Below are 17,418 nucleotides of genomic sequence, written 5' to 3' on the forward strand. Positions count from 1 at the left end.
TTAGAAGAAAGGACTCAACTTTTAAATACCTTTGGTCCTTGTTAAACACAGTACCTTGAAATAGTGTGTTCTCAGATAATTCATGGTAGAAAGAAAGATCTAAATGATCCAGGTGAAAACACACTTAGTGGTTATTCCTGGCATTGAGATTATGGGTGATATTTCATTTTCCTATTTTCTAAATGTTCTCTCATGAATACATATTACTTTTGCTGCAAAAGAAAATTATCTTTTTAAAATTTGCTGAAACTTCCCAGAGTCTCTATGAAAGACAAAGTACTCTATTCCACTTGATGGAGTAAGTGTACTTTTGAAATACGTACAAATCATATATTTTCATTTTATTATTTTTTGAGACAGGATCTCTCTCTGCACCCAGGACGGAGTGCAGTGGTGCAAACATAGTAGCCTTGACCTCCTGGGCTCAAGAGATCCTCCCACCACAGCCTCCCAAGTAGCTGGGACTACAAGCTCGCATCACTATGCCCAGCTAATTTTTGTATTCTTTTTTATACAAAAAGTAGAGACGGAGTTTTGCCATGTTGCCCAGGTTGGTCTTGAATTCCTGGGCTCAAGCAATCCACCCCTCTGCCTCTCAAAGTGTTGAGATTGCAGGCGTTAGCCACGGCACCAGGCCTGTTCTTATTTTAAAAAGTCACAAGTCTGAGCCCTGATCCTGCCACTGCACTCCATTCTAGGCAAGAGTGAGACCCTGTCTCAAAAAAAAGAAAAAAGAAAAACAATCATGTCCCATTTTTCTTTGAAAAAGGAATAAATGGCCAGGCGCGATGGCTCATCTCTGTAATCCCAGCACTTTGGGAGGCCGAGCTGAGTGGATCACCTGAGGTCAGGAGTTTGAGACCAGCCTGACCAACATGGTGAAACCCCGTCTCTATTAAAAATACAAAACAATTAGCTGGGCATGGTGGCAGGCGCCTGTAATCCCAGCTACTAGGGAGGCTGAGGCAGGAGAATCACTTGAACCTGGGAGGCAGAGGTTGCAGTGAGCCAAGATCACACCACTGCGCTCAAGCTTGGGTGACAGAGCGAGACTCCGTCTTAAAAAAAAAAAAGAAAAGGAAAAGAAAAAGAAAAGAAAAAGGAATAAATCCTTTAAATGCCTTTTTTTAAAAAAATGGTGGTTTACACCTGATCCAGCACTTTGGGAGGCAGAGGCGGGAGGATGGTTTGAGCTCAGGAGTTCCAGGCTGCAATGAGCTATGACAGTACCACTGCACTCCAGACTGGGACAGAGCTACGCCATCTCTAAACAACAACAACAAAAAACAAAAACAACCCAAAATGCAATGTAAAGAAATTTTACTTTGTGTAGAAATCAGGAAGGGCATCATACATTAGATAATCTGAACTGGACATTAGAATAGCAACAGGTAGCCAGGCTTGGTGGCTCACGCCTGTAATCCCAGTATTATGGGAGGCCGAGGCAGGTAGACTGCTTAAGCCCAGGAGTCGGAGACCAGCCTGGACAACATGGCGAAACCCAATCTCTACCAAAAAAAAAAAAAAAAGTACAAAAAAATTAGGTGTGGTGGCACACACCTGTAGTCCTAGCTACTCGGGAGGCTGGGGTGGGAAGATTCCTTGATCTGGGAAGGCGAAGGTTGCAGTGACAGTGAGCTGTGTTTGCACCACAGCCCTCCGGGCTGGGTGACAGATTGAGACCCTGTCTCCAAAAAAAAAAAAAAAAAAAAGCCACTGGTTACTGGAAGCTAAGTGATGACCAATATAAGGAAAGGTAGAAAAGAATAAGCCATGTTTCATGTTTGTCATTCAGGGAAATTTAAAGCGGAATGGGGTCTTACATACTTTTTATTCTAGGCTTAACAGTCCAAACTGTATCCATCCTTTATCTACCAGTTTAATCCTACCTCCTCCAAGCCGATTTTCTCCATAGATTTTGATCCCCAGAGTTCTTAACCTACCCTGCACTTGTAGTCTATTACAACTCTGATCTGATTATGACTGACCTTTTTTTTTTCAGGTAACCGAAATCAAGACTTTTTAAAAACTATAAACAGCTACAAAATGCTAGTTACTGTCATTATTCTCTAATTCTTTCACTAGTAATCTTCAAAAAAACAAAAACAAAAACTTGTAAACCTAATCTTTCCACACCCTGCTTAAATCCTTTCAATCGTGTCCCGTTTTTCTTAGAAAAGAGGCATAAATCCTTTGAATGTCCTACAGATCTTGCAATGTCTGGTTCCTGCTTATCCCTCTAGTTTCTTAAGAGGATAAACTTCTTCCCATCACTGAGCTTCTGCATGTGCAGAAGCCCTGGAAACCTTGTCCTTTACTCCTAGTTTGGCCTAGTTAGCTCCCGCACATACCAAAATCTGTTTTCACCCATCCCAAATCTGTTTTCACTCTCACTGAACCGTAACCGTGTTCCTTTGTGTGAGACAACTCATCTCGGTTTGTACTTATGTATCGTTGCTTTGATTATTGAACTGAGTATCTCTCCCACTAGAAAACAAACTCCATGAGATCGGGGACATTGCCATTCACATGCCTAGGAATACCAGGCACTCAATTGATACCTGTCGAATGTGTTAGGTTGCCTCTTCCAACCACACTGCAGGCATCCTAGTGCCCGCTTTGGCTGAAATGCACTTGGGGTGGCAGGAGGGGTGGGCGCGGAGGAACTACCCCGCGGATGAGAAAGAGGTTTTAAATGGGAAACATTCCTCAGTCGGCGGTCAGCTTCTCTGGTCTCGCGCGGCTCAAGCCATGCTTTGGGGGACGCTGGACGAAGGCGCTGGCAAAGAGGAATGCAGACCCCAGGATCCGCACTCGCGCCCAACGGCAGTCCGGATCGTCGACCCGGCACCCACCTCTCGAAGCAGCTTCAGGTCCCCGTGTTGGATCTCGTACAGCTGAATGACGCCGGTACCCCGTGCGAAGTTGCCCATGGTCACAAATTTGGCGCTGCAGGGCACCCATTTACAGTCAAACACAGTGTAGTTGAAGCCCTTCTGGATATGGGCGATGATCTGAGGCTTCTCGAAGGCCGACATGGTGCAGCCGATTTCAGTTCCGCCAACCGCCACACCCAGAGCCCCCAAAACACCAACCTGGAAACCAGACTCCAAACATCGGCAATTTGTCCCTCCCGCTTTCCGTATTCTGCCCCACATGCCCTAGGAAGTTGGCTGTAGTTATCTCCAGATAATGCCATATGTGCTCCGGCGATCGCACAGAAAGTTCCTTCACAACAGCACAAATTTCTTTATTGCCTTTACCCACTGCCTTTCGCACACATACATATTAGAGATTATAAAATACATGGGCTGGGAGTTGGACGCCTGGAGTGAGACCATGAGCATCAGGCATACCTTAGGACAGCCGAAATCCCGTTTTCCCCCTGGCCCCAAATCCTGCAGGTCCCCGGCCTGTGACGTTTTAGGAAAGGGGCGGAGCTGCGGGGTTAGTTGGCATAGGCTGGCTCCTGAGAGGTGCAGCAGCGCACGTGTTTCAGCCGGAAGCGCCTTAGGAATCCGGGGGATGGAATCCGAAATGGAAGCGCAGAGCGCCGGGGCAGAGGAGGGCTTTACCCAGGTCACCCGCAAGGGTGGCCGGCGGGCGAAGAAACGACGGGCTGAACAGCTGTCCGCAGCGGGAGAGGGCGGGGATGCGGGCCGGATGGACACAGAGGAGGCCAGGCCGGCGAAGAGGCCCGTCTTCCCACCCCTCTGTGGGGACGAGCTCCTGGTATGTGGCTAGGACGCTAGGACAGCAACCAGGCAAGGGCCAGACGCGGATCAAGCCGGTGGCCTCTGGGGAATGTTGAAGCTGCGGTGGGGCTGTTCTACCGCGATGCTCAGAGAGAAGTGATTCTTTGAAGTGTAACTAGTTCAGTTAAAGGCAGCCCTTTATGGACCAGATGTCATTTTACAACTCCATCACCATCCCTCCATAGCCTTTTGAGTTGTGTGTTCTTTTATTACAGAGTGGAAAAGAAGAAACAAGGAAAATTCCAGTCCCAGCTAACAGATACACACCGTTGAAAGAAAACTGGATGAAGATATTTACTCCTATTGTGGAACATTTGGGACTTCAGATACGCTTTAACTTGAAATCAAGGAATGTAGAAATCAGGGTAAGGAAAATCTCAACCATTTCCCAATACACCAGGCTTTCTCTCCTACAGAGATGAAAAGGCGTGAATAGACTTTAGTTAATGGGACTTATTCTGTTGAATAGTTTTTGTCCAGTTTAAAAACTTACCATACTGAGTTTGAATTCCCAAATGCCTTAAAATCTGCATTTGATACAACTATTAATTGAATTTGTAAAATAGTTCTGCGATCATACCAAAATACTGGCTCTGCTTCTGTGTATCTTTTGTAATGTTCTGTGTCAAATTGAGAAAAGGTCGAGTAAAGAGATTGTCATAAACAGAAATAAGTAAATAATGAACATAAGTACTTGCTGCTTTACAAGAAGTATATACAGTCAGCGTCGGGGATATGTTCTGGGGTATGTTTTGTCAGATGATTTAGTCCTTGTGCGAACATTGTAGAGTGTATTTACACAAACCTAGATGGTATATGTATATTTGTTTATATATTTTTTCATATGGAAAACGAAATGTTCCAGCACCATTACTGAATATCAGTCATTTCATCTACTTGATCTGCATTGCCAGTATCCAGTGCCATATATCAGATTTCTGTATATTTTCCATTATACAGTTATGAGACCACCATGGTATGAGCAGTTGGTCATTGATCAAAATGTCATTATGCAGTGCATGACTGTGTTTTAATGATGCTTTTTTGATAAAACTATTATTTGATAAGAAACATATGCACATATGTGTGTGTGTGTGTGTATATTTTTTTAAATTTTGCGCTTTCACCCAAGCTGGAGTGCAGTGGCACGCTCTCGGCTCACTGTTAACAGGCGCCCGCTACCACACCTGGCTAATTTTTGTATTTTTAGTAGAGACTGGGTTTTAGCATGTTGGCCAGGCTGGTCTTGAACTCCTGACCTCAGGTGATCCGCCCATCTCAGCCTCCCAAAGTGCTTGGGATTACAGGTGTGAGCTGCCCTGCCCAGCCTATATATGTGTATTTTAAATTCCATGCCATCAATCCAGGAACTAGACATTTAAAATTAATTTACTTTGGGCTTTCTTTTCTGGGTACCAATTTCATACCAGAATGTCCATTTTTCAGTCATATCTTCAGTGCCTAAACTTTTCATGTGCTTTACTGTCCTATTTATTGCAGGATAATCACTTTGGATTCCACTAACATTTATTGATGCTGCCATATACCAGACACGTAGTGGTATTACAACATGCTCTACATCATTTAGTCTTCAGGATATTCCCATCTTAAAGATGTGAGGAAACTTGGCCATAGTCGTCAGGCTAATAAGAGAAACTTCCTATTATACTAGTAGGGAACACTCAGGATCTTCTACTCTGACCTCCTTATTTTACTGATGAGAAAACTCAAGACCTAAAGTAACTAGGAGACTTGTCTAAGGTCACATGTAGGATTGGAACTGGGGTCTAGTTCTAAATGGGAAAGCCCGGAGGACTTTGCCATTACACAAGCCCATATGGTTTTAAATTTGTTGAGTACATGGTCTCCTCAACTAGATTGTGAATGTGCATGGTACAGTGGAAAGAACAGTTTTGAAATCAGACCTGTGTTTGAATCTTAGCTTTTTTGCTTTTTAGTACTTTAGTTTCCTCACACGCAAAGGTAGTCGTATGACTTAACATTCAAAGTTGTTGTGAAGGTTAGAGTTATGGTGTGTAAAGCATGTTATTTATAGTGCATGTTATTTACAGTGTGTGTTATTTACAGTGGTAGGCATTTTATGAATAACAGTTATTTCTGCATTTCTCAAATAAACTTTGAGGACAGATTCAGTGCTTCTGTCATTCTTTATTTCCCCAGTCAGCGGGTGCAGGTAGTTAGGCCTGGAGCTATTGGTTTAAGAAACATCAGCATGTAAATGATAACTAAGAAGATTAAGTCAGGAATCCCAGGGAAGACTGCCTTGAGAGAGAAGAGAAGAGGACAAGCTTGGGCATTGAAGGGATGGACAGAAAGTAGAGGTTCTTCAGAATGCGAGAAATTGGGTTGTGCCAGAGGAGTCTTGCTGTTAACTCCAAAATCTGATCATATAATGTGGTTAGTTATTTAACACTCTTTGGGTGGAACAGCCAAGCTTTGGAGCTGGAAAGGTTTTGTTTTGCCAATAAAATATAGCACTTATCCAACCAGAACCTATGTCATACAGAATATATTAGGGAAAGGTGGTGGTGAAGGAAATTCTCTGATAATGGGAAAGGACATTTCTAGTATTTTGTTAGGACATTTTCTGTTTGATTCTCAATGGTATTTTGTACCCTTTTTTGTTTTTTAACAGACTTGTAAAGAAACCAAGGATGTTAGTGCTCTGACAAAAGCAGCTGATTTTGTGAAAGCTTTTATTCTAGGCTTTCAGGTGGAGGTGAGTAATTCTATGATGTCTAAAATGGGGACTTGAAAAATACTCAGTGTGAACATCTCAATGGATTAGGCATTTAAAAAAAAAAAAAATGGCCCGGCTCAGTGGCTCACACCTGTAATCCCAGCACTCTGGGAGGCCGAGGCAGGTGGATCACTTGAGGCCAGGAGTTCAAAACCAGCCTGGCCAACATGGTGATGCCCTCCATCTCTACTAAAATTACAAAAAAAATTAGCCAGGTGTGGTGGCACAAGCCTGTGATCCCAGCTACTCGGGAGTCTGAGGTGGGACAGTCACTTGAACCAGGGAGGCAGAGGTTGCAGTGAGCCAAGATCACGCCACTGCACTCCAGCCTGGGCGACAGCGTAAGACTGTCTCCAAAAAAAAAAAAAAAAGCTTTCTAGCTCTACAGTTTGTGGATTTTCGTTCCATAGTGCTTTGCACTTTACTCTTTTTCAGGTGTGCAAATGGAAAGGGCTTCACAGTGTTTGTTTTATATTATAGGATGCACTTGCCCTTATCAGGTTGGATGACCTCTTCCTAGAGTCTTTTGAAATTACAGATGGTGAGTGTGTGGTGGTTTGTGCTCTTGTGTCGCTGACTTTGTATTGTGATGTGACTCAATTTTCTAATAGCATCAATTGAGCTGTATTTTTAGCAACTTTTCAATATGTATATATACACTTTGTGTCATTTAGAGAAATTTAGTTTATAATTAAACTTCATGTGGATGTGGGTGGTGCACTAGAATGGCTTGCCTCCTAAGATCTTGCTTTTCTTGTTTAGTTAAACCCCTAAAGGGAGACCATCTATCCAGGGCAATAGGAAGAATCGCTGGCAAAGGAGGAAAAACCAAATTCACCATAGAGAATGTGACACGGACGCGGATAGTTTTGGCTGATGTGTAAGTATCTGATCTTGAGAAAATTATTGTCATAATTTATATTTGATCTTTTGTGTTAAGAAAGTCGTAACAGTTGTATTTTATGTATAATGTTGCTGCTAAATTTTTGTCAGTACAGATGCTCCTCATAAACCCATTGTAAATTGAAAATATCATAAGTCTAAAGTGCTGCTTCTACATCATCTTTCCTCATCACCCGACACTGCTTCAGAAGCACTCACCTCCATCAAGTCGTCTTCTGTTAATTCCTCTGGCATAGTGTCTCTTAGCTCTTGATTTCTCTGAGATCTGTATCTTGAAACCCTTCACCCCTCATTTTTGGCCATATCCGCAGTTTCTTTCATGATTTCTTGTTTGGCTCTGTCGTAGATCCTGCACTGTTATGCAAAACCTCTGGACATGGTTTTCTCCAGCAGGAATTTATAGTTGCAGGCATGAGGCTTTCACAGCTCTTTCCATAATAATGACAGCGTCTTCAGTGGTGTAGTACTTCCAGACTATGATGTTCTTTCCATCGAGTTCTCTTCCATAGCATTGAGACTATTTTCCATAGAGCACTGTGTGTAATGAACCCTAAAGATCTTTATGACTACCTGTTCTGGGGGCTGAATTAGAGCGTGTTTAGGTGCAAGGAGACCACGTTGTTGCCTTTCAGTGTTGAACTCATGGGGTTCTGGGTGGCTGGGACATTGTTCAATAGCAAAAGAACTTTAAAAGGCATTCCTTACTGGCAAGATACTTCGTGACTTCAGGGACAAGGCATCGATGGAATCAATCCAGAACAAGAGCTCTCCTTGTGCAAGCCTTCTTGTACATCCAGACAACAGGCCTCTGGTGTTACCTTTTCCCTTCAAGGATCAGGGTTAGCAGCTTTATAGATAAGAGCAGTCCTGATCATAAACCTGACTGCATTTGCACAAAACAGTAAAGTTAGCCTAGCCTTTCCTGCCTTAAATCCTGGTGCTTGCTTCTCTTCTTTTTTTTTTTTGAGACGGAGTCTCACTCTGTCGCCCAGGCTGGAGTGCAGTGGCCGGATCTCAGCTCACCGCAAGCTCCGCCTCCCGGGTTCCCGCCATTCTCCTGCCTCAGCCTCCAAGTAGCTGGGACTACAGGCGCCCGCCATCTCGCCCGGCTAGTTTTTTGTATTTTTTTAGTAGAGACGGGGTTTCACCGTGTTAGCCAGGATGGTCTCGATCTCCTGACCTCGTGATCCACCCGTCTCGGCCTCCCAAAGTGCTGGGATTACAGGCTTGAGCCACCGCGCCCAGCCCTTGAGCCACCGCACCCAGCCGCTTCTCTTCTTTACTAATAATTGCCCTTTGTGACATTTTTTTCCAGAATAGGACATTTTTCATCTGCACAAAAAACCTGTTCAGGCAGATATTATTTCTCCTCAATGATTTTCTTAATGGCATCTGGGAACTTGTCTGCTGCCCTTTGGTGAGCAGAAGCTGCTTCTCCTGTTATCCTGACATTTTTAAAGCGACCTCTTTCTAACATTATCAAACCATCCTTTGCTGGCATTAAGTTCTCCAGCTTTAGATCGTTCACTTTCCTTTTGCTGTAAGTTGTCATATAATGACTTAATTTTTTCTCCATCATATTAGAGTCTGTAGATAGTCTTTCTTAGAACAATCCTGCACCCACATAAAAGGTGCATTTCCAATTTGAAATTGTCAACAAAAAAATCACAAGATCTATAAATTTGGAGAGGAAACGTTATTTCTTATAAAGGGTTGCATTCTGCAGGGTGGCCATTCTGAAGTATAGCCTTCAGCAGAGACCAAAAGCAGGCTCTTTGAAGGAGGAAAGAATGAGACAGGAATTTATGCTGAATGGGTTGGCCAGTATACTTATTTAACAGGTTATAGGAGGAGCTATGAATATAAGAGGGGTCCTAATGCTTGTATACCGAATAAATGTAACATACGACCCCTGGACGCTTTGGGGTGGAGACTTAACATTTAAAATACGTGACAGTTAGGTCCTGTACAAGATGAAGTAGGGACAAGGATGTGAAGACTGAATGCACTGCCTTTGGAAGCTGGTAGAACCAGTCCATGGTCAGTGATCTCTTATCAGGAGAATGTTACTGGGATCAGTCTCTTGTCGAATCAAAGCTGTAGTTACGGTTCGTGGAACAGAGTGTGGGAAGAGGGAAGCTGGGGTCAATCTGTATCTAGCTATTGGTGAGCTGTAATTGTTTTAATATTGTTTATCACAAGGCCAGTGCTTGTTAAGCTGCTAGAGAAAAAAATATCCTGTGACAGTTAGAATGTCATTTACTCTTTAAGTGTAGGGTGTGTGACAACCCTTGCCCGGGTGGTCTTAGGTCTTGTTTACAATTTGGTGTCTTATTGCCATGGTCTGTTCTGTCTTGCCTGGGGGCCTAGGGGAAGATAAAGGGGTATTTGGCAAAACTGCAGGTGTTGTCACATCTGCTGTTGTAGCTGCAGTGACACCTTCATGAATTTTGTTTTCATTTTTTACAATGGGTCCTATGGTATAGTCATTTATCTTGAAGTGGTGACAGCTGCAGCTGCAGGCCTCAGTCAACAGTACGTGTCCAGCAATTCAGCTTTTCTTTTTTTTTTTTTTGAGATGGAATCTCCCTCTGTCGCCAAGGCTGGAGTGCAATGGTGCAATCTCGGCTCACTGCAACCTCTGCCTCCTGGGTTCAATGGATTCTCCTGCCTCAGCCTCCCAAGTAGCTGCGACTACAGGCGTGTGCCATCACGCCTGGCTAAATTTTTTGTATTTTTAGTAGAGATGGGGTTTCACCGTGTTAGCCAGGATGGTCTCAATCTCCTGACCTCATGATCCACCCGCTTCAGCCTCCCAAAGTGCTGGGATTACAGGTGTGAGCCATCGCACTCGGCCAATTCAGCGTTTTCTTGAGGTGTCATGACTTTTGTGTGCTTCTTTGGAGCACTCCCAACATCACGAGTGGCACTTTGTGTGGGACCCACGTTGTGCAGGTCACATGGTCCCAAAGCTTGCAGTATGCACTAAGATTAAAAATAGGCAAGAACCGTGAGAGATCACTTTCTACTGTGATAGACAATTTATTGGAGAGTCAAAACTGCTCATGGGAGATGATCAGCATCACATGGCATTCTGAGTGGATACTTGAAACACCTGAGCTCACCACAAGAGCGGTAGGAGGCGGCTGTGAAATTGTCGTACAGTATGTACTACAGATAATTTTATGGAGTTAGGATTTAATACTGCATCTTTGCATTTGTTTCCATTTCTCTTGACTACAGATGGCACCATATATGGCTTGTGTTTGTGTGTGTAAGTTTTGATTAATTTTAACTTTTTTTATGGTAGTAAATAAGATAGACTAGTACCTACATATAATTTATGCATTCATGACATAGCTTTTTCTAATTTTTTTTTTTTTACATTTCTACAATACTCAGCTCCTCTCTGGGGTTTTTTCAAATCTCTAAAATATCTTCCAGTATATGTGTTGAAAAAAGTTTGTGTGTAATGACCCGTGCAGTTCAAATCTGTTACTCAAAAGTCAGTTGTATTATATTTTGTTTGTCCAGTCACAGTAGATGGACATTTGGGTTGTTTTCAGTTTGTGGTTATTGTGAATAATGTCGCTACTGAATTACTTATATCTTTTGTGTTTTCTTACAAACTAAATTACAGACCACTTGAATTTAAGAGATGTACTATCTCTTGCTTTTGCTATAGACAGGCTAGTTGGAAATCCACGTTTAAAAGTTTATATTAATTATAATAAAGCTGTAAGATGGGCTGTTATGTACCTATAAAAGTTATTTTTGATGAGTTGCTAATAACCTGATAAAATACAGTATAATGTGAGCCAGATAGAAAACTAAAAACAATTGGTTCCAGGTATATTTAACATAGCAGATGGGAAACGATGTTGCCTCTGTATCTTGAAGCCTCCATTCCTTTCCAACTGTTGCCCCATTACTTTGGCTTTCTGCAGCAAAACTACTCCCACTTTATCTGTTCTTTTCGTCTTTATTTCCTCATCTGTCATGCTCTGTTTTAAATAATTTTAATAAAAGTTAAACATACACATAGTTTTAAAAAGCTAAAAATTGGCCGGGCGCCGTGGCTCACGCCTGTAATCCCAGCACTCTGGGAGGCCGAGGCAGGCAGATCATTAGGTCAGGAGATTGAGACCATCCTGGCTAACACGGTGAAACCCCGTCTCCACTAAAAATACAAAGAATTAGCCAGGCGTGGTAGCGGGAGCCTGTAGTCCCAGCTGCTCGGGAGGCTGAGGCAGGAGGATGGCATGAACCTGGGAGGCGGAGCTTGCAGTGAGCTGAGATCCGGCCACTGCACTCCAGCCTGGGTGACAGAGTGAGACTCCGTCTCAAAAAAAAAAAAAAAAAAGTCTGCTGCCTACCTCCGTTTCACCCTTTTCAGGGGAACCAATTTCAACTCTTTTAGCTTATCTTAAAAAATTATTTACCTCTGTATTTCCAGATATTGTGTTCATATACAGCCTTTTCATATACAGTTCATATACAGTTTTATTTTTCAGATTCACTATTGACATTCTACCATCAAAGATGAAGATTTAGCTGTGTTTCACTCCCTTACTTCGACCACGCACACTCAGCCTTTCTGACACTCCGATTTATTCTTCTTTGCCCTCCTGATGGTCCCCTTGTGGTTTTTGTTAGATTAATGTTCAGTATTACCTGAAAACAGAAATCAGTGCTCAGTGTACTTATAGCTGAGCCAGGTGAAATACTGTGACTGCCTTATCTTTCTTTTGCAGCATTGTTTTTACTTGAAGAAGTAACTCTTCTGTGTCTATCTCCTTTCTTCACTTTCATCTTTCATCGTACTAATTCAGTAAGAAGCTATACATTGTATCTCCTCTTGATGTATTTGAATGCATCTAATATTTGAGACATCTCTCCTGGAGATGTCTATTCCCAAAACCCCCCCATGCTCTCTGCCTGCATTCTGGCTGCACAGCCATCATCCTGGGTTTCCTGTCCCCTGCCTCTTGGAGTTTCTTTCCCGGAGTTCTGCTTCTTGATATTCCCGCTGCTGATTCAGGCAGCAGTTGACTTGGGTCTGCACAGTCAATTCCATCTCCTCCATCTGCTTTCCACCTTTCTGGACTTTGCTACTGTTATCACTCTCTTCTTCCTTTTGGGCTTATATCTTTATTGTCATTTTAGTGGAGTTTGGGGAAGGAGCATTTGTAAATGTTTGTTTGGTTCATCTGCAGGTGTCTGGAGAAAGAGTGTTACAGAGGAAGGGGAAAGCACAAAGATCTTAAGTAGAGGGCACATCTGGCAGTGAGCGAGGAGGCTTGGCCAAGGACAAAAGGGAGAGAGTGGAGAGTGGTAGATGAGGTCAAAAATAATAGGGTCTTCAGGTCCTCATAAGGACTTCGGCTTTTACTCTGAGTGAATAGAAAGTCATTGGTGATTGTGAGCAGAGGAAGGAGGTGGGATATGAGAGGGCGAGGGGCAGTGAAGGTGGGTAGGATCCATAGATGGGAGGTCCTGGGGTGGGAGTGAAGGCTTACTTGTGTTGATAGGAGCTGGAATGACAGAAAGTGGTGGAGGGAGAGTTGGATGTTTGAAATCGAAATGATGAGGGGTTGCAGTTTTTGGTAATGACTTAGTCCAGGTTGTGACCATGGATGTAAGAGGCCGGAGTAGGGTGGACAGTACCCCATGTTGGCATAAAGAATATCAAGGACCTCAGAGACTGGCATGTTGGGATTATCATCTTCGTGGGTATTGACATGATCGAGCATGGTGATGGGAATAGCAGGAGAAAGACAGCAAGCCAGGAGCTGATGTCCTCACAGGTGATCTGCAGGGGCAGCTGAGGACCGCAGCCAGGCAGGGTGGGGGTGATGTGGCCTGAGAGCGGATCCAAAGCCAAAGGGTTTTCAGGGAGGTTGGAGGGAGAGCATGTGGTCTGGATGTGGCATGAAGGCACCTGCTCCTCCCCAGCCCCCAGAGGTACCTGGTTGGTGGAGGAAAAACGCAACCATTTGAGATCTGGCCTTAGTTAAAGCCAGAATGTGAAGGGAATATTAAGAGAGGTTGAAGATATGGAAGCTTTAGCTGATAACTGTTGTACAGGGCACAGTGAAAACAGTTTGGAAGATGGACTCAAAAAGGCAAAATTGTATCTTGTCAGTTTTGTCATTCAGTAAAGAATGTCCATTAAAAGGGTCTAAATGATCCTCAGAGCCCTGAAGAAATTTAGATAATCTTTAGAAAACGTTGCAGTTGAAAACCAATTATGTTGAAATTGAGTACAGTGTTGCGTTTATGGGTTTTCAGTAACCAGCTCAGCCAGTGTGTCGTCTTGGGCAGGCTTTTTGATTTCTTTTAAACTTCTTTCCTCATCTGTAAAACAGGAAGGTCATGTGATGATTAAATGAGGGCATGTATAGAAAGCCCTGGCACATAAAGCATTCATGGGATGGGAGCCATCATTAACGAATAATCTTCACACACTTTACTTTTTCAAAAAATTCTCTCTTTTCTAATAATTTTTATTGGGATACAATTTATATACCATAACATTCACCCTTTTAAAAAGTGGTTTTTAGTATATTTGTGGAGTTGTCCAGCCATAACCACTGCCCTCATTAAAGAATCTGACTCAAATAATGATTTTCCAGCATTTTTGGAGTACAGGACTTAGGTAAGGAAGTGCTTTTTTGTTTACAATGTCTTTTTTTTTTTTTTTTTTAAGAGAGGGTTTTGGTCACTCAGGTTGGCATGCTGGCACTCTACAGGCACGTGCTACTACATCCAGCTGTTGAATTTTTTTGTAGAGATGGGGGTCTCATTATGCTGTGCAGGCTTGTCTCAAACTCCTGGCCACAAACCATCTACCTGCCTTGGCCTTCCAAAGTGCTGGGATTACAGGTGTGAGTCATTGCATCCCAGCCACTCATTTGTCTCATTTTCTTTCTTTCAGGAAAGTTCACATCCTTGGCTCCTTCCAAAACATCAAGATGGCAAGAACTGCCATTTGCAACCTAATCTTGGGTAATAGCAGTTTTTCTTTGGTGTTTTCTCTGGGAGGGATAGGGAGTTCATTGCGGAAGTCAAAACTACATTTGCAAAGCAATTTAGGGTAATATTAAAGATAGCAAGTAGAAACCCTTGGGAGCTGGCAAAGGTGGACCTAGAGAAGGAAGTAGAATTTTTTTTTTTTTTTTTTTTTTTTTTTGGAGACTGAGTCTCACTGTGTTGCCTAGGTTGGAGTGCAGTGGCATGATCTTGGCTCTCTGCAACCTCTGCCTCCCAAGTTCAAGCCATTCTCTTGCCTCAGACTCCTGAGTAGCTGAGACCAAAGGTGCATGCCACTACGCCCGGCTAATTTTTGTATTTTTAGTAGAGACGGGCTTTCACCATATTGGCCAGGCTGGTGTCGAACTCCTGACCTTGTGATCCGCCCACCTCAGCCTCCCAGAGTGCTGGGATTACAGGCGTGAGCCACCGCGCCCAGCCAGAAGTAGAAATATTTTTGCTTAGATTCCATTTGTCTGCAAGAGAAGAGAAAGTGTTTATTGGGTAATACTGCTTAAATCTTTGCTGCCTTCCTGATAAGGTGCAGAGAATAGCAGGGAACATCACATTTTAGGTTCAACCAAGGAGGAGCTGCTGAACAGCTTCAGTTAATTTAATTGATCCACTTAACCCATTTTCTTGATCCCGCAGCACAGTCAGTACTTTCTGATAAGAGTTACAGGATCTTAGCGGCTTGCTCAGAAAATTGGGATTCTCTGGTTCCCAGGCCTCAGTGGCTTCTTTTTGAAATATTTTAACAACACAGTGCCTTTCACTCTTAGAAGTTTAAAATATTTTTTGGAGAATATTTGGGTATTATTTCCTGTAAGGTTTTTTTTTTTTGTAATTTCAAGAAAATGTCTGTTCTTTCTAGGGTTCTAGACCCTTTTTCATGTACAGTCTGCCCTCTGTGTCTGCAAGGTCCACATCTGTGGATTAAACCAATGGCAGATCAGATACTCAGAAAAATATGTAAAAATATCACGGCAAATTAAAAATAATACAAATTTTAAAACAATACAGTATTAACTATTTACATAGCATTTACATTGTATTAGGTATTATAAGTAATCTAGAGATGATTCAAAGTATATGGGAGGATGTGTGTAGTTAATGTGCATATTTTTTATATAAGAGACTTGAGCATTCAAGGATTGTGGTGTCTGTGAGAGTCCTGAAACCAGTCTTCCTTAGACACTGAGGGGCGACTGTAGGCTCTATAAATGTGAGTCTGTTTGTGTAAATACTTTTTTCCCCCTTTGCAGGAAATCCTCCTTCCAAGGTTTATGGCAATATTCGAGCTGTGGCTAGCAGATCAGCAGATCGATTGTGATTTCAAGTCAGAGACTTTTTATCTTGCCTTTGGACTCTGGAGAAAAATACTTTATGAGTGGTCGGTCATAAGAAACCGTCTGAAGAATTTTAGTCATTTGAGGCCTCCGTCCCTTCTTCCATTCTCAGCCAGAAGCATAAACAGAAAAGAATGATTTAAGAGTATTCACACTCAACAGGTTTTAGAATAATTTAAATATCAAAAATTGATTGTTATACTTACACATTAGGTATAATTTTTTATCTGAAATTACATGTAGCAGATTACATAGTCTGTAATCCTCAGAGGGAAACTTCTTTAAACAAGAAGTTAAAACAGCTCTATATGAATTTATACTTTTATATTTATAAATTTATAACTTCATAAAAATGTATAAACATTTTCTTCTTTATAATTGTAATTTAATAGATTATCTCAGAAAAACCTCTCTGAATGATAACCCTTCCTTACTACTGGGTGATGTGTAAATATTTGTTGGGGGACAGGGTCTCACTTTGTCACCCAGGCTGGAGTGCAGTGGTGTAATCTCAGCTCACTGCAGCCTCTACTTCCTGGGTTCAAGTGATCCTCCTGCCCCAGCCTCCCTAGTAGGTGGGACTACAGGTGTCCACCACCATGCCTGGCTAATTTTTTGTATTTTTTGTAGAGATGGGGTTTCACCATGTTGACCAGGCTGGTCTCAAACTCCTGACCTCAAGTGATCCATCCCCCTCGGCCTCCAAAAGTGCTGGGATTACAGGCATAAGCCACTGTGCCTGGCCTTGATGTGTGAATATTTGAGAGGTCATAAGCAGTGGTTTTGGCTATACTGTACTACACCATATACATCAATAAGAGCTCATCTTGGAACCTGTTTTGCAGTTTTAAAAATTAAAGACCTACATCACAGGGTTGATGTGAAGAAAGTTTTATTTTTCAAATGAGTATTTAATGAAAGTATACATAACCAATGTTGGGTATACAGATGCTTCTCAACTTACGATGGGTTTATGTCCAGATAAGCCCATTGTGAGTTGAAAATACCAAACGTCGAACATCACAGCGTAGCCTACCTTAAAAGTGCTCCGAACACTACATTAGCCTACACTTGGGCAAAATCGTCTAATACAAAGCCTATTTTATAATAAAGTATGTTGAATGTCTCACGTAATTTTTGAAGATTACATTCAAAGTGAAAAACAGAATGGTTGGGTACTTGAAGTACAGCTTCTACTGAGTGAATAATTCTAAAGTTGAAAAATAGAACCATCGTAAGTCTGTTTCCTCTAGTAAAGGTGAGATAAATGTTTTTTCCCACCCAAAAAACTGTGCTCTATCAATTCAGATTAGCTAGTTTCTGCATGTTTAAATAGTATGATTATACATTGTAAAATGGAAGGAACTTACTTTATTAAACGTGACTTTGATACTTCTCTTGTGCATCTCTAAAACCCTTGATGAAAACGTAAACTTCAATGATGGGATATTAGAAAGTTCATGTAGGAACTAAAAGAAAAATTGTTAAGCTTATTTCCTTTCTATCAGTTACATATGCCACTGTTTTAGTTTGTACAGTACGCGGGATTGGATATACTTAAATGTTTTTAAAAATGTGATTCATTCATTAATGCTTTTTTTGGCAAAATACTCAACTG

General features: G+C 42.2%; 2 protein-coding genes across 5 annotated transcripts in view; one reads left to right on the forward strand and one right to left on the reverse strand.

Annotated features, from left to right (window-relative positions):
• Nucleotides 1–3,265, reverse strand: part of WDR92 (WD repeat domain 92) — a 54,338-nt gene extending 51,073 nt beyond the window's left edge. Inside the window, exon 1 of one of the 4 annotated variants that reach the window (XM_033239272.1) lies at nt 2,562–2,829. Coding sequence is in view for 3 of the 4 variants with exons in the window: in XM_033239271.1 (XP_033095162.1) it covers nt 2,856–3,158 (303 nt within the window). In the remaining variant the exon portion in view is untranslated. Of the gene's footprint in view, nt 1–2,561; nt 2,830–2,855 lie in introns of those variants that run through there. The other 3 variants (XM_033239271.1, XM_033239274.1, XM_033239273.1) reach the window with 3 other exon arrangements.
• A 159-nt stretch (nt 3,266–3,424) lies between these two features.
• On the forward strand, nt 3,425–17,195 carry PNO1 (partner of NOB1 homolog). The gene is made up of 7 exons (XM_033239275.1): nt 3,425–3,732; nt 3,971–4,120; nt 6,412–6,495; nt 6,997–7,057; nt 7,279–7,396; nt 14,357–14,427; nt 15,717–17,195. The coding sequence occupies exons 1-7, from the start codon at nt 3,526–3,528 to the stop codon at nt 15,782–15,784; spliced, it is 759 nt and encodes a 252-aa protein (XP_033095166.1). The 5' UTR covers nt 3,425–3,525; the 3' UTR covers nt 15,785–17,195.
• Nucleotides 17,196–17,418: the final 223 nt, after the last annotated feature.

This window comes from Trachypithecus francoisi, unplaced genomic scaffold (assembly GCF_009764315.1).
Source record: "Trachypithecus francoisi isolate TF-2019V2 unplaced genomic scaffold, Tfra_2.0 Lachesis_group17, whole genome shotgun sequence".
Taxonomy (NCBI): Eukaryota; Metazoa; Chordata; class Mammalia; order Primates; family Cercopithecidae; genus Trachypithecus; species Trachypithecus francoisi.

Coding starts and splice junctions, on each gene's coding strand:
- PNO1 (XM_033239275.1), top strand. CDS start 3,526: ATGGAATCCGAAATGGAAGCGCAGAGCGCCGGGGCAGAGGAGGGCTTT. Junction 3,733..3,970: donor TCTGTGGGGACGAGCTCCTG/GTATGTGGCTAG, acceptor CTTTTATTACAG/AGTGGAAAAGAAGAAACAAG. Junction 14,428..15,716: donor CATTTGCAACCTAATCTTGG/GTAATAGCAGTT, acceptor CCCCCTTTGCAG/GAAATCCTCCTTCCAAGGTT.